Source organism: Maniola hyperantus, chromosome Z (assembly GCF_902806685.2).
Source record: "Maniola hyperantus chromosome Z, iAphHyp1.2, whole genome shotgun sequence".
Lineage (NCBI taxonomy): Eukaryota > Metazoa > Arthropoda > Insecta > Lepidoptera > Nymphalidae > Maniola > Maniola hyperantus.
The window spans coordinates 12,233,004-12,254,318 of record NC_048564.1 but is presented as its reverse complement, the minus strand read 5'-3'; the positions used below and the strand labels follow the sequence as shown (position 1 = coordinate 12,254,318).

Sequence of the window (21,315 nt, the reverse complement as noted above, 5' to 3'; positions counted from 1 at the left end):
TTCTAACCGGTAACTCACCAGGTTAGATTGTACTAGATCACCTACCTAACTTTTGTTTTTATGTTATACAAATACAAAATATACCAATAATACTTTGGAAAAAATACACTAAACAGTTCCAACGGAATGGGCTTAGGGGAATGTTAATGGTAAAATAGGTATCTTTCTTCCTGTCTTTTGATGTTGTTTTGATTACCCACCGTCAGTAAAAGGAATACTACAGAAAAATACGACCAAGTGCATTGTTGGGTTCCGTAGTCACTACTTAGCCAAGATAGTTTTCCTTTAAAATTGATTACGTTCCTATATACTACCATTTATGCTGATAGGGGGGGGACACACACACACACACGTGACTCTAATAAAAATTAACACTTTAAAACATCATATTTTACAAACGGTTCTTTTTATGTAGGGGAGCTAGTAGCTACCCTCATGCCAAATTATAGATTTCTACCACTAATAGTCTCAGACGGACGGACATGGCGAAACTATACGCGTTATAACTATAAGCGTTCCTTGTTTACTACGGAACCCTAAAAAGCCGAAATACCCAAAGTTATACCTGATACAAATAACAAAAAAAATCTTAAAGAAATCTTTTCCCTTTCAAATTCAATTAAAAGAGTGTCTAAATTAACGGGAGAGGTAAGCCCAGGAAGGTGGTTAATTTTACTTCTGAAGTTGCTAATTAAAACTCAGGCTTAAAGCGAGGTTTAGATTAGCAACAAAACTTGCAGAAGTTGACTTCCGCAAGCTATTTCTACCATCACATCAAGTTCACTTCCGCAAGTTTTGTAACTTGCTGGACTTGCCGCAAGTCACAAATGTATGTACATGTACAATATAGATCGTAGTGTAAACAATTCTGCAAGTACTTGCGGAATAACTTGCAAGAAGTTCTTGCTAGTCTAAACCTCGCTTTACTGTGTATTGTTGTACGTACGGGCTTTACAGCGTCACCGGATGGGGGTGGTAAGTATTGAAACTCTTCCGACGAGGGGAGACCTAAGGCTCAAAGGAAAATACCTTTCTAGGGGTACCCCCTACGAACCCGAACCACACCTGAAATAGTCGTCTGCGGAAGAATTGATTTACAAATTACCATGGATACGTAGCGTTCCGAACATTCGTACCAATTTTTAGCTCTATGCGAATTATTGTAACCTTGAATGTCTATCTTGACCGGACTGTAATATAATTTACTAGCTGATGCCCGCAACTTCGTCCGCGTGGATTTAGGAATTTAAAAATCCCGTGGGAACTCTTCGATTATCTGGGATAAATAGTACCCTATGTCACTCACCAGGTCTTAAACTATACCCATGCCAAAAATCACGTCAATCGGTTGCTCCGTTGCGACGTAGTTGAAAGATATACCAACAAACCAATAAACCAATAAACAAACACACTTACGCAATTATAATATGGGTAGTGATGCTTTGTAATGCGAGTCGGACACGCACACGACGGGTTCCGTACCATCAAAAAGCATTTTTTTTTAATTTTCATGGCGGAAATTTTGAATCTATGACACTAACTACTTGGTACAAATATATCGATTAAACACAGCAGCCTCAATGTAGCTGTTCTGTTTGGCAGCCATTTACTATCAAGCCATGGCTAAAAAGTTTTACTGAAGTAAAACAAATGTTAAAAACCGGCCAAGTGCGAGTCAGGCTCGCGCAATGAGGGTTCCGTACTAAAGTCGTATTTTTTCGACATTTTGCACGATAATTCAAAAACTATGATGCATAAAAATAAATAAAAATCTGTTTTAGAATGTACAGGTGAAGACTTTTCATATGATACCCCACTTGATATAGTCACTCACTTCGAAAGTTGAAAATACTAATTATTAGTTCATGACCACAATTTAATTTTTTTTGTGTGATCTGACTCTAAATTCACGGTTTTCAGATTTTCCCCAAATGTAAGCTATAAGATCTACCTACCTGCCAAATTTCATGATTCTAGGTCAACGGGAAGTACCCTGTAGGTTTCTTGACAGACAGACAGACAGACAGACAACAAAGTGATCCTATAAGGGATTCGTTTTTCCTTTTGAGGTACGGAACCCTAAATACAAGCTTTCATACAGACCAGTGTACCTACTTACTTAGTGTCCCAAAAACTTCCATATTGTAATACTTGGCACAATTTCGAATTGCGTTATTATTGTGTTTTTGTGCTAGTTTTTACCGTTCATTGTGTTGAAGATTTGTCCATTGAGGCAAATGGCGTTCATCCCTTTTATTCTTTTTACTTAACGTAGTAGGTAATAGGTATATCTTAAGGACGTATTTTTTCTGCTATTTTCTTACCTAGTAATGCTTACTACTATTTGCCTACACAGGTAGACAGACAGACATACACACTTTCGCATATATAATATGGATAGTATGGATGAAGATTGTATGTTGATGGTGCGAAGTCAAAAACCTTCCCGCAAGTGTCATAAACAGCTGTAAAAAGGTCCAACGAATGAAAAAAAGATGAAAAGATGCGCAAGTGTATATGTAGCTAACGAACGAACGCACGAACACAATATCAAAAATATAATATGTATATATACAATCATTTTTATGGATCATATCCATACTAATATTATAAATGCGAAAGTGTGTATGTCTGTCTGTCTGTCTGCTAGCTTTTCACGGCTCAACCGTTCAACAAAATATGCTGACTAAAAATTTCGTAGAGCTCGTGTAACTTCCTTCAAGTTTTTAAGTGTTACAATTCAGCCCTTTTACTTAAAATCTGCTAATGAAAGATTCGTTTACGAAACATCAACAAAAGTTATTATTTCTTTCTTTCTCCTTTTTATCTCTCTTCTAGAGCTCACAGTACCGAATAAAATTATTCTATTATTTTTAACTAGCTGCCCTGGCGAACTTCGTTCCGCCTAACAGTCAATTCAAATTTTTTCAAATTTTTCTCTCCGTAAGAACCATCCTCGTGCTTCAAGGAATATTATAAAGAAAGGATTAGCGAAATCAGTTCAGCGGTTCTCGAGATTTGAGATGAGCAACACATTTGGTGATTCATTTTTATATTATAGAAGATAAGTGTTCACCTACTCAGTAAATTTTTTCAATATTATATTTTGTACCCCTGAAAGATAAAAAAGGAATTACTAGAGACCGTTCACTGTAACTTGTCCCCTAACGTTATGTTGGTACCATTGCAAATCACACAATAATAAACCCTAGGTTCTAAGGAATAAAGTAAACAAAAAAAAATTCAACGGTTACTTTTTGCTCTGATTAATGCATACTATTATAATGTTAAATTAGTTTACTCTACTACTTTTACCATAGTTAGGTAGGTACGGTCGGCCTCAGATTTCGAGTAGCAATTCCGCAAAACTATTGCATCAAGAACCAGTTGCACTTAGTACTTTTTTCTATAAATACGTTACACAAACACTTAGATGTGCGCACCACCGTGCCGTGCCGTGCAAGCGAAGTGCTAAACGAGTTTTGGCCTTTGACTGTACTTACGAGTTACTACTTAGTAGCTAAAATAATTTACTTAGCTACCTAATAAAGACCTTAAGTGATTTTTACCTGCTTCGTGAGTTGTGAGCGATTCCCAATTTCCGATAGACGTGATGCAATCTTTTTTCGCCAATCGCGAAGCAATCACGTTCATTTTACTTAGGCCATTTTCGGGATCCGTACCTAAAGGGGTGCTTGATGAATGTTACTCTGATGTCTGTTTGTCTGTCAGTCTGTCCGCACGGATCTCTAAATAGATTGTTGTACAATGACATTAGACAAATATACTACACATCACCAGCCATCCTCTAAAAACAATAAAAGTTTATGTGAGGATGGCGAGCTCACATTATTCTACATGATTTTGTATAACTATAAAAAATAACACTAAAAACTATTTCTATTGTATTTCTAACTATTAGAAATAGTTACTGTTTAGTAAACAAATAAGTATACCTGTAAAATAAAAGGTTATAAACGGAATAAATTACGACGGATTCGAATTCGAATATTATTGGTGTAGACTGTAGAATACAAAATCGAATATTTATTTACCAATAAGTACGACAGTTATAGATAATTTTCCTTACGGGATCTATCTCAAATACTTAACTAGTCGATAATTTAGAATTTATTTATATCATACCTTGCTTTAATGGTGAAGGAAAACATAGTGAGGAAACCTGCATGCTTGAGAGTTTTTCATGTTCTCAAAGGTGTGCCAATCAACATTGGTTCAGCGTGGCAGATTTTGACCACCCTTTTCACTCTGACAGGAGACCCGTGCTCAGATAATGGTGATGTATGGTGAGTAGGCTGGTAATGGGTTGATAATGATGATGATGATGTACCTCATACCTACTGTGTTTTTAAACAATACTGTAACCAGCTAACTAAGCTACGAAACCAAGCTGCGAGCATAAACATTAGTCATGTGTACCTACAGAACCCTAGGATGGAGCGAGGGCCGACTCGCTTTTGCCGGTTTTTTACAGGCTCATTTGGAACGTCAAGTCTATCTATCTGCAATCTTTTTCACCGGGTTGCTTAGCAGATCTAAGTACTACTAAGGATAAATTAAAGTACGTACTACACGACTTTTCGTTCAACTAAATAAGTATCTGTGGTTCGATCCCGGGCACGCACCTCTGACTTTTCGGATTTATGTACATTCTAAGTAATTAAATATCACTTGCTTTAACGGTGAAGGAAAACATCATGAGGAAACCTGATTAAGAGTTCTCAATAATATTCCCAAAGGTGTGTGAAGTATGTCACGCGTGGTGGACTATGACCAAACCCTTCTTATTCTGAGAGGAGATTCGTGTTCAATAGTGAGCCGGCGGTGGGTTGATGACAATGAAAAAGACGCGCTACGCACAAGTCAGGGCATACGTAGACTCTTTTTAAATAGGAAAGTATGCCCTGAATTCATAAACTTTTTGTATTGACTTTGTTTGTTGGAAACATCTTCGCTTATCTTGGTGCTTGAAACTTGGTAATTGGAGTGCTTCTCAATTTGCGATCGACACGATACAGGCTTGTTTCGCCGAGGGAAATAACTCTTTTTCAGCATAAGGAATTCAAAGAAAGGCGAAAACCTTGCGTAACTTAGAGAATTGCGTAGACGTTTTTAAATTTTGGGAAATAACTCTTTTTCAGCATAAGAAATTCTAAGAATGGCGAAAACCTTACGTAACTTAGAGAACTACGTAGACGTTTTTAAAGTTTCTCAATATGAAATACTAGCTGACCCGGCGAACTTCGTACCGCCTAACAGTCAATTCAATTTTTTTCAAATTTTTCTCTCCGTAAGAACCATCCTCGTTCTTCAAGGAATATTATAAAAAAAGAATTAGCGAAATTGATTCAGCTGATCTCGAGATTTGCGATCATTTAGCGATTCATTTTTATATATAGAAATATATAGAAGATTAATAAATGGTTAATAATACAAAAAAAGGGATATAATAAATCGTGCAAAAAACAAATAAGTTGGTGACTGCCAATGGGATAGGTTAATACCTATTATGTTTGCGAAAAAATAACATAATATCTTGCGACAATCTATGGAGCACAAGATATAAGTATAATGAGCTGATAAAAGTGGGAAATAATTATTCTAATCTTGTAATCAAAATTTCAAGTGATCGATCGAATTAAAAACTCAAGCGTGCGAAATAAAATACTAAGTGGGCGAAAGTGATACTAACTGAATAACTGCAAAACCCGTTTGAGTTAATACTTCATGTATTACAATCTATTACAAAAAAATACCATTTGGGCTACTTACAATACGGTTTGGTTTGGTTTGGTAGGTTTGACGACGAGACGTTGGTGCAGAGTGTAGACGTGTTTATTAGATGAAGTCTAAGTATATCTACTTATTTAGAAATCTTACATGTTTCCACGGTTTTAATAATATTTTCAAATTCGATGCGTATTTGCATACGCGACAAAGACATCAATTTATTGAGAAGAACTACATCTTTATGTTATAGTTAATTTGTGAACATATTACGTTCGAACTGTGAACTCGTACATTTTATCGTAATCCTAATCCAATCCTAATCCTAATATAATATTATAAATGTGAAATTGTAGGTGTTTGGATGTTTGAAGGTTTGGATGTTTGTTACTCAATCACGCAAAAACGGCTGAACGGATTTGAATGTAATTTGAAATGGAGATAGATTATACCCTGGATTAACACATAGGCTACTTTTTATCCCGGAAAATCAAAGAGTTTCCGCGGGACTCTGGAAAAAGTAAATCAACAAGTTTTAATTTAAAATATATATTCCGATCTATTAAATATTTTAGCTAGTTAGAAATAAAGAAAGAACAATGTTTATTTCTTGAATTGTGCCACACATCACATCTTGTAATTCGTCGCTTCCGCTTATTACACGCCATAGATTACATTTCTAGTGAAAGGCAAAGCCCGGTATGCATGGTCTACAACCAGCGAGTTTTATGAGGTCTATTATAACTAATATTTCAGGTATAATCTGCTTCCTTCGAGTTCGCCCTGTAGGATTATACGGGAACAGGCGGTTATTAAGTGTGGACTTCTGTGCTTCTATTATTTTATTCAAATCTGTTTCGGAGTTTGTTACAAAGGTAATAACCACAGGAAGGCTTAAACCCGTACGTAATCTACCGGTCTGTATTAGGCATGGCTGGCAGGTTGTTTCTTATGTTTGTACGTTCATCAGCTATTTTATCTTTGAAACACTTGTAACACCCAATTTTGAAGTGAAAACTTCTTTAGGCGCGTCTTCTTTAGACATGTTTTATCTCCATTTTCCTGAATAAAAAGAAATCTATGTTACTCACTGACTCTTTAACTAATCCATACTAATATAATAAATGCGAAAGTGTATATGTCTGTCTGTCTGTCTGCCGCTAGCTTTTCACGGCCCAACAGTTTAACCAATTTAGATGAAATTTGGTACAGAGTTAGCTTACATCCCGGGGACGGACATAGGCCATTATTTCGGAAAATCAAAGAGTTCCCACGGGATTCTTAAAGGTCCATCCGCTTAACCAATTTGGTACAGGGGTAGCTTACGTCCCAGAACTTAACATAGGCAACTTTTTATCCCGGAAAAGCAAAGAGTTCCCATGGGATTTATAAAAAGCCTAAATCCACGCGGATGAAGTTGCGGGCATCATCTAGTACGAAAATATAAAGAGCATGACAAAAGGTGTTACGCAAAAGGTGTATGAAATATTCATGGAAAGTATGAATATGTTTTATGCGAGATGTTTTAAAACTACGAGTAGGTATAAGTCCCGCAAATTGCTATTGCGCTGGAACCATGTCTCATTAACATCATTTGACGTATATTTAAGTAGAAGTATACCATCAGCTCGAAACTTCAGTCTAGTGCTGACGTCACTAAAATGACGACCACGCGCGTTAGCAATTTGCGAGACTTATATGTATTTGTACAATGCAGGACAGTAACCGAAAGCACCGTAGCCCGTATAAAGACACAAATATGAAATGTGTGATCTGGATCTCTAGCGAAAATGTGTCTGTTGATTGATTTTTGATTTGTCCTTCAACAGATTAATGTAAGTAAGGGGGTAGGGTCTTGGAAAATTACACAGAGTTTATCTCGTGAAATCGTTCAGTCTGTAATTAGATGAGGCTAGATTTAAGTTAGCAACATCAAAACAATGTTAAAAACCAGTCAGTTTATGCTCGTCCGCATGATAATACAACAATCAGGGATACTTTGATATTTATCAATGAAAGAATTTTCAGATTCAGATCATTAGTCCAGGGATAGCCACTTACATACAAATTTTACTTACCTCGTACATCGATAAACTATCACTAAGGTAGCTAGGCAGCCCATGCATTAATATGAAACTCAATAATACAAACTAAACTTAGTTGCAATATTCTGTGCACATGCCGTACAATTAAGCTCCCGCTGCAAGCGTCCCTACAAGGCGGGCTTCGCCCTTACCTCTCCAACGCCGGGAGGGGACCGTGGGGTGCAACCCTAGCACCCTAGTCCCGACTCGGCGTACGTTCACGAGTCCACTCCGCAAACGCAGTCTCGGTAAACCCGTCCTCGCGTGAGCACCTTCCCAAGTGGTCGAAACACGTATGCAATGAGTTCGGTTAAAGTTTATTTCGTCTGTAAAATATAACAGTACGAAATGTATGCTGAGTTTACATGGAAAAGGTGAGTAGAATTAATATTTTTCTTTTTTACATGTTTTTGCAAGGCGACCAAAGTTCTTTGCGAAGTGTTTTGTTTACCGCGCGATTGTTTGCTGTGCGCTTTTTTTGTAAAGTACATACCTACATTGGGGTGGCTTCAAATTGTCAGGGTTTTTTTTATTACTTTTTATATCCGTGGCAATTTTTTTTATTGAATTAAAAAAAAAGCGGATAAATAGGATTAGGTTAGTATTTTATGTGCATAAAGTTAAATCTGGTTTCGCTAAGTTATTTGTTTACAAAATTTAATTATGGTTTAGGCAATGAATCGAATTTCAGAAAGTATTTTTACTTAATTCACTTGAATTTATTAAATAATTATTTTGTTTAAAATACTATAAACTTTTTCGATATACAAAAGTAGGTATGCCGTTGAATATTATTTTTTCAATTTTTTTTTAATTCTATAAAATAAACTTAAACCTAAAAAAATATTAAATTAAAACTAAAATTCGTTTTTAGGGTTCCGCATTCTTGAATAATGTTATAAATTATTTTTCAGCTAATCCTACCATCATTTTATTTGTCTAGACTTGCGTCTTTGTTATTTTCTTCAATTAAAATCACAATAAATGAAGTCTATAAGAAAAATGCATTCAAAAGCTTAGCTTAAAATAAAGCATTTTCTATTAATCTTATAATAAATCAAACTACTTATATATTCATATATTTAAAAATTGTCAGTGTTCGCGCATAGTTTACCGTTGAAACGTTGTACAGTTGTTTTTGGAACTTGCGGGACGGTTTCTGAATTAATACCATCTACGTACGCACCTATAATCGGTGGTGTGGGAAACTGCTCCAAATTTAATTGAGCAAAGGTCCTGTAACTTTTCAGGGTAAAACATGATGTTATTCTGTCAACGTATTTATAGAAATGTGAATGAAGGATATTTTCATTGTACAAGAAGTTTACGCCATGGAGATGTCTTATAGAATTATTATTAGGTATAGACTTGACGAGAGATTGCGGCGTTTTTGACATCTGTAAGTTAAATACAAAATGTGTACATCATAGGTGTACATTACTTTGATATCTGACAACGAAACTTTAAAAATGCAATCTCTCGTTGGCTTTACAATATTTCCTACATCCATGGCCTCATCATAATATTATTGTTTCTCATACACCATCACCTCAGTAACAAAATTTAATTCAAGAGTGAAGCTTATTTCACACTACGGGATATAAATCATGTTATATTACGGTCAAAATAGACATTAAAGGTTACAACAATTCGCATAGAGTAAAAAATTGGTACGAATGTTGGGAACACCAATATAAATGAATTGTGATAAGTCCATATCGCTCGATTAATTGGTGTTCCGAACATTTGTACCCATTTTTAGCTTTATGCGAATTATTGTAACCTTGAATGTCTATTTCGATCATACTGTAATACAATTTGTATCCCGTAGTGTGAAATGAGCTTTAAGATAAAAACCATTAAAAATGACAAAAATTAAATGAGTATCTTTACAAAAGAAGCTAAGTATAATAATTTCGGGAAGGCGCGAGGAACTTTAAATTGGACAACACCCGTCTTAAGGCACTGCTTTGAAGTCTCGACGAGCGCTGGAATGGAAGTTTACGTAATTCTGTTGTTTTTGTTCTCGTTTACTTAATTAGGATAATAGGAAGATTTTCATAGTAGCCCGGAGATGCAAGTATGCAGTACCAAATTTCGTAAAAACATGTAAAGGCATGATTCTTTAAAAATCCCGTGAGATCACCACAATTTAGGAATGCAATTCCTTACAGCATCAAGGCTGAAGAGTTGGGTCCAATAGGTATCAATTTATAACAACCGACAGTTTCTAAATCCCATCAGTCTTGGTGGCCAGGTCCCCTGCAGCATCAGGATTGAGGAGTTGAAATCTATTTTTTAACGGGACAATGTCACAAAGATTCTCTATGAATGAAAAAAAAAATACGCAAATTGGTTCGAAAATCTCGGAGATTTCTGTATACATAGGTAGAAAAACACAACTCCTAATTTTTTGAAAGTCAGGTAAAAAGTAGCCAATGATACTCCTTGGTTAATCTTCTACTTGTCTGTGAAAGTCCCGTTCGTTCAGCCGTTCCGAAGATTAGCCTGTTCAAACAGACAGACAGACAGTCAAAAATTTTAAAAACGCGTGATTCTGTTATGGTATCGTTCAAATAACCATATTATGAGCTTAATTTGAGGTAGTTATTTCGAAATTACAGACAGACACCTGAATTTTATTGATTAGTATAGAATAGATATAGATGTAGCACGAAAGTTTGGATGAAAAACAGACATTGAAGTTCATTTGCCGAAAGCTTGCCTAACAGAAATTTCCTTCGATGCTACTCAGACTTGTGAAGTAGGCACTTGAAAAGTATTGGATACTTCACTTATAGAAAGGCACTTACGAAGCTTCTCAATTGGCAGCATATTGGTTCGTCAAGCCAATGGCAGCTTTCCTAAATTCATTTAAATGCAAAGTAAATTAATATAAATCACTTATTTTATGAAGTTTGATACAAAGGTAGGAAATTGACATAGGCAACTTTTTATAAACTTAAATCTAAAAAAAACAACATTAAATTAATCAAAACGCATTGATTTATTAACTACAAAACGTTACAATTATAGTTTCATTCGTGTAATATACTAAGTAATATTAATTATTTTAATAACATTGTAAAAACAAATAAACTATTAATAAACTTAAATCTAAAAAAAAAGAAAACAATATTAAATTAAAACTAAAATAAATTAAATTAAATCTAAAACCTCATCGAGACCACCGCAGCGAGGCATTGTACCCAAGATGCTGGCAGCATTACCCCTTTGGATGGCCAAACTAATTCTTTGGCCAAGGTAGCTGCCAGCTCTCGGGTCCCCGGTTGACTCGATAACTCTTTTCGCAATTTCTTCAAAAAGAGCTCGAGCCCCCGGGCCCCACGGCCCCAAGGTCTCCACACCAAAAGGCACGAATACGAAGCTCCCATCGAGGTTTTCATATTTGCGCCTCTTGGCCTGTTCGGCGCTGATGGCCGCTGCACCCGCCATAGAGGAGGTCGCCTGAATGTGGGATGCAGCTAAAGTGTCTACACAAGTTGCATCCCAAACAAGCGACCTGCCCATCTTCCACGGTACGAGCGTCATACCATCAGGTCTCTTGCCATCGCTACGTGCCAAACCAATAGGTTCTAGTACAGCTGGCACATGGGCGGTGGCAAGGGACCTCCGGATGATGTCGTTAAGGGTTCTATGGCGGGAGAAGCGTCCAGCGCTTCTCGAACAGGAGAGCCCATGGTGGTAGAAGGCGTCAACGCAGTCACCGCAGTGGCAACGGTGAGGCTGGTTTATTGTGGCGCCAAGCCTAACATAGTGCCCAGGTTGGCAGAGGGAAGAGCATGTAGCCAGTAGCCGGACTCTTTTTTCACTTATTTTGAGTTACTTATTAGTTATAACAATAAAGCTTACAGCTAGCCTTATCTAATTACTATACAAATCCAAGTGCCAAGAGTACTGGCTGCATTTCCGCGCTGGACATCCTAGCTGATCCATTGCGCAAATAAGGAGCCAGCTCTTCTGTCACCAGATGAGGCTATTTTTTTTAGCACTAAGACTCCATGGCCCCAGGGTCTCCACGGCAAACGCAACAAAAATGTAACTCTCGATAAGAGAGGCATAGGCACAGTATAGGTACCTACTTGCGCGGTGCACCGCTTGCCGTTTTCAGCTGTTTCTGCTGCGGCTCCCGGTCTTGAGTTACTTATTAACATATTTTATATTAGGACTAGCGACCCATCCCGGCTTCGCACGGGTAGCTTATTACAATATTGGTAGGGATCTCTAATTTTTTTTGAAATAAAATATAAGCCTATATGTCACTCAGGGATTATGTAACTTTTTACTGGTGAAAAAATTTTCAAAATCGATTCAGTAATTCCAGCCATTACCGCCTACAAACAAACTCACAAACTTTACCTCTTTGTAATATTAATATAGACTAGCTTATGCACGCGACTTTGTCCGCCTGGACTACGCAAATTTCAAACCCTTATTTGACCCCCTTAGCGGTTGAATTTTCAAAAATCCTTTCTTATTGGATGCCTATGCCATAATAGGTATCTGCATGCCAAATTTCACCCCGATCCGTTAAGTAGTTTGGGCTGTGCGTTGATAGATCAGTCAGTCAGTCAGTTAGTCAGTCACCTTTTCCTTTTACATATTTAGATCAAACTAGCTTATACTCACGACTTCGTCCGCGTGGACTACACAAATTCCAAACCCCTATTTCACCCCCTTAGGAGTTCAATTTTTAAAAATCCTTTCTTAGCGGATGCCTACGTCATAATAGCTATCTGCATGCCAAATTTAAGCCCGATCCGTCCAGTACTTTGAGCTGTGCGTTGATAGATCAGTCAGTCAGTCAGTCAGTCACCTTTTCCTTTTATATATTTAGATAATTTGATCCTGGATGAATGACTTTCAATACCCAAAATATGTACCTATTACCTCGAAATTAATTCATCTTTAGGGCAGGCAGATTTTGAGATAGTTTAACGGAATTTTTGAGAAACGTAAATCCAGACGGATGAAGTCACAGGAATAAACTAGTCTTTTGTAAAACGCGTAGAAAAGCGGTATTGAATTATAAAACTCACGCTGTTTTGATTCCGAAAGGTTCTATATTAGGGCGTTGCTTATACAATAGGATCCAAAGTAAATAAAGGCTTACTTATACTTATTATGAATAATATTTACCAGAGAGTTATTATATTGCTAGAGCCATAATTGCCCGCAGAAAGTTCTCTACTGATTGGTGGTAGGTACAGTTTAGTAGTTAGGTAAGTTTTTTTCATCAGTGTTGCGGACCTGTTTTTACTTTGTCTGTCAATAAAATTGCTAAAAATGAGCCAACCCTTTGTCATCAGATGAGGCTATTAACCGTAGTTGTTCATTGGTTTATTAGTTTGTTGGTTTGTGCTTCAATCGCGTCGCAACGTGGCAACGGACTGACATAATTTTTGCATGATTTTAGTTAAATAGCTAAGTTTTTATTAATAAATTGAATCAATATCAACTTATTATGTGGCAACCCTAGCGCCGATCGACAGCCCTAGGAAAAATGATAGCGCTGCATTCTGCTAACCCGAGACCACCATCGACGGCACACCTGCGTTGACATCACCGGCCTGGATTTCCAAACATTAGGTCTTCTCACGGGCACTCCATACCTAACTTTTTTTTTAATCAGTATTATTATAAATGCGAAAGTGTGTTTGTTTGTTTGTTTGTTGGTTTGTCCTTCAATCACGTCGCAACGGATGCGATTTTTTGCATGAGTATATTTAAAAACTTGGAGAGTGACATAGGCTATTTTTTATCCAGGAAAATCAAAGAGTTCCCACGGGATTTTAAAAAGTTAAATCAACGCGGACGAAGTCTATGTCCTTCCCCGGGACGCAAGCTATCTCGGTACCAAATTTCGTCAAAATCGGTTGAACGGGTTGGCCGTGAAAAGCTAGCAGCCAGACAGACAGACAGACTTTCGCATTAATAATATTAGTATGGATAGTATGGATAGTAACTTAGTAGATGGAGGCTATAATATACCCTGTAGAACTTTCTCGATATAAAAGAAGCTTTCCGCCCAGCAGGAAGACGTAAATGGACCATTACTTTTCTTTTCTGTTCTTAAATTCTTGTTCGTACAGAATAGTTTAAAATAAAAATAGAAACCGTTAAGTGTTCCTTTGGCTACCGTTTAGGAACACTCTTAGTATAAAGCCTACTGGTAAAATAAAGCTAATTGAATAGGTACAGTACGCGGCAGAAAGTAATGTACATCAGCCTTTAGAACGACATTTAATCTTTGTAGAGCGTGAGCTGTCACTCATACCTATATGACTTTTGTCGGTCTCAACGACAGAGACAATGCTCTTCAAATCTGCTGTCACCTTCTAAAGGTCGATGTACCTTGCTGCCGCGTACTGTACCTCTCATTTATATGTAAACTAGCTAACGCTTTCATCTTCATCTGATAGAAATCCATACTTTTTCAAAGTTCCATGGAAATATGATTTTCCGGAATAAAAGTAGTTTATGTCACTCTCCATTATCCACGCCAAAAATAAGTCGATCCGCTGCAGCGCGCTGCTCCGTTGCGGCGTGATTAAAGGACAAACCAACAAACCGTGGATCGCATTTTTTTTATTGTTTTCACCAACAAGCACTTTGCCATTTATAATAATACTAGCAGATGCGCGCGACTTCGTCCGCGTAAAATTTCTGGTTTCTCATGAGATCTGAAATTTTCCCGCTGCAAAAGGCCTCACTTACCTACTCACTCAGTCTCACCTTAAGACACGGAACCCAGAATACCTAAATGCCAATTTTCATATCTCTAACTTCAAAAACATAGGGTTTTCATATAACCCTTCCACCCCCATTTTACTCTCTTAGGGGGGAATTTAGTTAGATCCTTTCTTATCTGATACCTGCCCCCTAAAAAATAGCCTACATTTCAAATTTCAAGTAAAAATAACAATAGTTAAAACTTTTCTATAAAAACATCTCCCCCCTATTTTACTACCCTTAAGGAGGGAATTTCCCAAACTGACTTATACAGATTTTTATTATTTAAAGCTAATAACCTAAATGTCGGTTTTCACGTCTCTAACTCCAAAAACATAGGCCTTTCAGATTCAGACAACCTTCAAATTTTCAAAACCGTTTCTTAGCTGACACCTACGTCCTAGAAAGAACCTACCTTCCAAATTTCAAGTTTTTAGGCTTTATTGTTTCTGAGTTTTCGTGATTAGTCAGTCAGTCAGTGAGTGAGTGGTATTTCTCTTTTATATATTTAGGTGGGTTGTGACCGGTGATGGTGGAGAATGTGGTGACAAATAGACAGATAGAAATTTTACGGCCCATTTCCGACAGTTTACATCCCGGAGATGGATATAGGCAGATTTTTGTTCAATATCTAAATCCATGCGGTCGAAATCAGGGGCATAATGTAGTAAATGATAATATGACTGTAGAGATAGATAAAGGTGTGTTCATTCAGGAGTAATATTTAAGATAATTGGGTGGCACAGTAGGACTAACATACATTTTAAACTCTGGACAAAACAACACTTATTTACCAATATAGAAACTGTTGGGGAATCCACAACGCCGGGCAGTTGAATAATTTACGTTTCCATTTTATTAAGTCACTTCCTATATGCATTTTTATCCCCCACTGACAGATTTCAACAAAGAACAATTTTGTACTCGTGAAATTCCGATTCCGGTAACTTACGAAACCGCTAGAAAAGATTCAAATAAAACATCCATACGGAAAGCGAATAACTTTTATCCTACTAAAGTCCAATTTCACCAACATGAATGCCGAAATGGAATACATTTCATACCCAGGATAATGTCGCAATTATTTCTGATAACCAAATTTTCATTTCACCAAATACTAATTAAACCTAAGATATACGAGAATATTTCGATGCCGCCGGTTTTGAAGGTACTTATTTCTTGGATAAAATCAAAATGACGACGTCGCGTCGTCTCAATGATAATTGACATTGACCGCATAAACTTCAAACTGACGTATAATCTCAGTTTTTGACATTTACTCATTCATTTTGACTCATTCAAAACTGCCATAGTCAATTAAATACGCTATTTCAAAGAATAGGTTATCAAAAACTGTTGAAACGATTATAAGTTATCCAAGTTAATTTTATTCCTTACATAGTTCTCATTGTTCATAGGATGACAGCATCGTTAGTGAAATTGGGCCTTAGAATATTTTTAGTCGCAATTTTGATAATATATATAAATTTTGATCCAAATGTTGCCTATACGAGTGTATACATTTGAACTTTGGAACGTTAATTTTTTTATAAAAATTGGTTGTAAGTAAAATCAATGGGCAAAATTTAGTTTTTTCTGGTTCATAATTTTAATGTTCGTTATTGTGTTTATTTTAGAACGTGGGTATTTATATCTTAATATCAACATACGAGGGAAAATATCGTGCATACCTGAGAGTTCTACATAATGTTCTCAAAAATGTGTGAAGTTTACCAATCCACACATGGCCAGCGTGGTAGACTATGTCCAAAACCCTTCTCACTCTGAGAGGAGACCCATGCTCTGTAGTGAGCCGGCAATGTGTTGATCATGATGATGATTAAAGTTAGAACGGTTATATTCCACGATGCTGTTAAGCTTAATATCAACATACGAGTAGTAATAAAATATTAGCATCAGTTTAGGGATTGTAAATTAATCGTATCAGGTATAATTTTCTGCAAACTAGCACATGATATTCACAGAAATTTTAAACTACCATTATAACGTAAGATGTGTTTGGGAAACTTTTCAGAACAAAATTAATTCTGAAAAGTTTAACTAATTAGTGGATTTTGTGATTTAAATTTCGCATAAAATATAGAAACCGCACATTTGTGATTTTTGCAAAGTGACACTAGATTTTATTGTTTTAATTTGGTGCAGCTTACTGCAGTTAACCGCAGTTCAAAGTTTTTATAAAACGTAGATAACCTTATTGAAAAAAACTATTACAATGTAAAGGATTGTTTGAATGATAAGAAATGATAAGCTTAGGAATGAGTAGCTTTTTCTTACAAGTTTTAAGAGATATTATAAAATAATAATAATAGATAGAATTTAGTAGACACCCTGCTACGTATATTGTGATTTGTAGGGTTCTTCTCAGATCAAGGCGCGTTGGAACCCTCGTAGCTTTAGTTTTAAGTCTGCACAATTAATTATTTACATAATTAAACGATAAACAATCAGAGAGTGTACAATAGCCATTTTGAATGATTTTGACTTGGGCTACTTATGATAATGATTAAATTAATAAGTCACACTAGAACCGCGAAGTATTTTGATGCGAAAATTCATTTCCGAGTTCATAATCAATGTCATAACGATATCTCGTGACTTTTTCATCGAAAAAATGTTACAATAGCTTAGAAAGAGAGTTGTATCGAACTGATTATATTATGCTTACAAAAATCCATAAACATTAATGTATACTATAATTACCGGTTAGATACAAGTAATAACAACATTCGTTGTGCCACTAGTAGAGTAAATCGATATTTAGCTAGCTGCTACATAAACTGAAACTACAATCGCTTAAACATTAGTGACTAAAACTATCGTGTAAAACGAAACAAAGCCACAACACAGAATTCGCGACACTAAAGTTGCTCTTATTCGTATTATCTAGATAAAAGCGTGTCTCAATATCACCACAGATTTTGTGAGGGCATTAAAGATACGAACACATCACTGTGTTGTGTTGTGTCGTGACGGACAAAAGACGATCTGGGTCATGCATATTTTGTAAAGATGTCTATAATACAAAAAATAAATAAAAATACCACCAATTACTATTTAACTCTGTATGGTTGGCCAAAAATAATATTAACGTTGATTTTATATGCCAAAATTATTTAATACCTTCTATTTTAAGTCTTAAACGTTATTATCAGCTTATAGAAGTATATATTTATGAAACTTAACCACACTATAAGGTTATTTGTGCCAATTCAATTAACATATACATATAAAATCAATTAGGCTAGGTTTAAGGGTTATATAAATTTTTTCACGTAAACATCTAGGATATAAACATTTTTTCATCTGTAACTATACCTACATTCTTGACAACCGTCTGTTTTAGCTATGTTATAGCGCTCCAGCACCTGTGTTGATGCTCGTAGCGCACTGCGATAAGACAATAACGATTGTGATACGTCGTTACGTTGCGACACATCACAACAGCAGATAATGTGTTTGCGCCTTAAAACTAGCAAATTCCAACTACGTAAAGACTTTGTATGGAATGGCTAGCGGCACGTTTCCGCTTTGCGAAATATTATGAACAGCGTAGGAAATAATAAACAGGATAGAGTTACCTTTCACGTTTAATTTTTATTCTAAGGTTCACCTGAAAGGAAAAGCCTTTGTGCCCACATGATTTCATTATGAGCTAACTAATAGCAAAATTTTGCTCCCAGAGTTTTCAACTGTTTTAAACCTGAACTAAACGTGAGCTTGGGAAGCAATTTTAGTGTTTATAATTCTCTATTATAAAGGTTGATCATGAGGTTAGCGCAGAGTTGGCGGATATAAATTGAAAGTGTTGGTTAAGCAACATCGACCCAAACCGGTGACTAGCTTTTGATCATAATTTATTGGTGTCGAAAAGCAAGTTAATCGTTGATCTCTGTAGTTATTTATTTTCACTAACATTGAGCCGTAAAATCCTATAATTTTCAAACATTTAACATACCTATGTTATTTTGTTTTATTTCAATTTCGGCCAGATAAAATGAATTTACTAGAAGCACTCATCACCGGAATACTGCTGAGGTTAGGTCTCCTCTCAGAATGAGAAGGTTGTATGCCATAGTCAACTACGCTAGCCAAGTGTAGATTGGTAAACTACACATAGTTTTGACAATATTATGGAGCACTCGAAGAACTCGCAGCTCGTTAAAGCAAGTGATATAAAACGCAGTAACTGAAAAGTTAGAGGTGCGTGTCCGGGATCAAACCCCTCGACCTCCTGAGTAGGAGGAAGACATCTGTAGGCTGTCACGGCTTTTTCAAAAGTAGGTATATTTACGTACTAATAAACACGGTTGTAATACAATTTATTGTTAGATCCAATACATAATAATAATGATATCGTACAGCTGAATTTGGAGGCATTAAATGTTTCCGAAATGTCATTTTACTGATGTGTAATTATCGTTCATGAATCACTATTGGTGGATCGTAATTGCCCCAAAATTTCCGAGCTTTCTGTATGTTTTCGTATGATGTGTGTAATTGATTGACATTATAATTAAATGCCCTACACCTAACGGTTGCTTCGTCTTACTATTCACTTTATTGAAATTTGAAGTTTACCTTTAGAACTATTTAGAGGCCAGAACCAAGCAAAAATGTGAGAAGGATAGATTTATTCAATTCAGAGTACAGGGATAATATGAAATGAGGGCAGGGAAATGAGAAGAGATTTACCAGAATTCTAGCAAAAACTTAGTGTTATTGTCATACTACCTAAACACAATCCAATACCAATAACCATTGCCTCATTTGTAGTTTTAGTGATCTAGTATTTTTCAAACCGCAATGTATAACAGTGTTTTTTTTTGTGGTATCATATTATCAGTAATCATCAGTACTATCACCCGTCTTCGTTTTTGCCAGCGTTACATTCTGTATAAAACGACTTAATCTCTTCTCATTCGGAGACTAGACAAGTGCTTAGCTGTGCGCCGGCGATGGATTGAAATGATAATGAAATAGAAATAGTTGTATAGAAGCAGGCGTTACTTTGCGGAAGTCCATGATATACAATGAACGGAATTTCAGCGGATTACAGCAAATAAAGCTTTTGATTCATTGTAAATAGAAATAGAGTAGGTAAGCATGACCCAATGCATCAAGGGCAAAATTTCAATTAACTACAATACTTAAATAAAAAAAATAAAAAAATATTCAGTACCTTATAAACAAATAAATGGTTTATTTATTTAAAAGACTTAAAAGCTTTGTGGTTCTCCAGGACCCTGTAGTATACCTATATTGTAGGGTAGTCCCTTCAATATAGAAAACACACACGCTTGCCTAAAACAGTACCTATAGAGTTCTAGAGTTAAAAAAGGGTATCACAAGCCTAATGGATAATATGTCGATGGGCATAAAATTCACGTCGGTACTTAGGTTTCTAATGTCAGCACAGTTTGGCAGTTTTATAGGCATGAAATAAAATCTCAGTTGGTAGGTAGTGAAAAACAAGCAATGGCGCGGAAAACATAAAAACGGACGGATCCCATAAAACGTCACTCTAGCTTTCGGTTTTGCCATTTCGTACGTAGGTAATAATAATATCATACGTCTAACTATGAATTACCTTTCTAACAACTGTCATTCGAAAATAGTAGGCACAAACTTACGTCTGTTAAACACGTAACTATTACTTAGTTAAATTAGCGTAAATCGCAACAGGATCGCGATTGGTTCGTATTTCGTACCTACCGTTATCATGTGACACTGTTCACTGACATGGCCGACTCAAGGCGTCGTACCTATCCTACGAATAACGCCACAACGGTCGGAGTGGTGTTTTTTTTTGCTGATTTGAAATCTACGCTCAATTGCACATCATTCAAACTCATAAAAGTTTGGCAAAATTCATTTTATTGCCTAGAAATTAGCGTTTGAAAATAAGCCACAAATTTACTTGCGAAAAGATTCGGCGAAAACAACCACCGCAGTGTCCGATTTTTACCCGCCAATTAGGTATAGCTTATGAGCGAGGTCAGGTCACAAACGCCGCTCCGTCACTTTTCTTCCGATCAGCGTAGGCCTCATATAATATGCTTGAAATGCACTAAAAACTAGTTAAATATTTAGGTATTTCATTTAGTAATTGTAATTCATTCTAGCATTTATAAGTTTGCACAACTGCGTGGATACAGCCACTACATTATTTGTGGCTGTTTTCGTAAGAACTTTTCATACTTTTACACCCACATTTTCCGATCAAAAATGACATAACCACCCTTATGACGCGAACCAGTGGTAGATGCATCCGACTATTCGTAAGTACTTGTAAAAGTTTTTTCGAATAAAAAAGATTTTTATTTTATTTATTTATTAATTTATTGAAGTGATTTGGTTCCGTGGGATAAAGTCCTAAGGGATCATTGTCATGCTTGCAATTGAAGAAAAGTACAATAAAGGCCTTTATAATAACCCTTATACCCTTTACTAACACTGTAAACTTTAAAATTGCATACATGTTCATCATATTAAAATAAAACACAAAAATCCTCCTCCTGAAAAGTAATCCTTTTGTGAAAGTGTCCTTATTCGTAGGGTACCTACGATTATTAAGTAACAGTTACGAAGTTATAATTGAATTGAAGATGCGTGTGGTAGAGTATAACTCGTCCTTTAGTTTGGCTCGTCTTGGCGGGGGCACTGCCGTGCCCCCTGATTATGCACCGCCCAACACGGTAGAGATTTC

General features: G+C 36.2%; 1 protein-coding gene across 1 annotated transcript in view; it reads left to right on the top strand.

Annotated features, from left to right (window-relative positions):
• The first annotated feature begins 8,081 nt into the window (after positions 1 to 8,081).
• LOC117995566 (leucine-rich repeat-containing protein 15-like) overlaps positions 8,082 to 21,315 on the top strand; it is a 122,123-nt gene continuing 108,889 nt past the window's right edge. Inside the window, exon 1 of the mRNA XM_069508683.1 lies at positions 8,082 to 8,206. Coding sequence (XP_069364784.1) covers positions 8,181 to 8,206 — 26 coding nt within the window. The 5' untranslated portion in view covers positions 8,082 to 8,180. The remainder of the gene's footprint in view (positions 8,207 to 21,315) is intronic.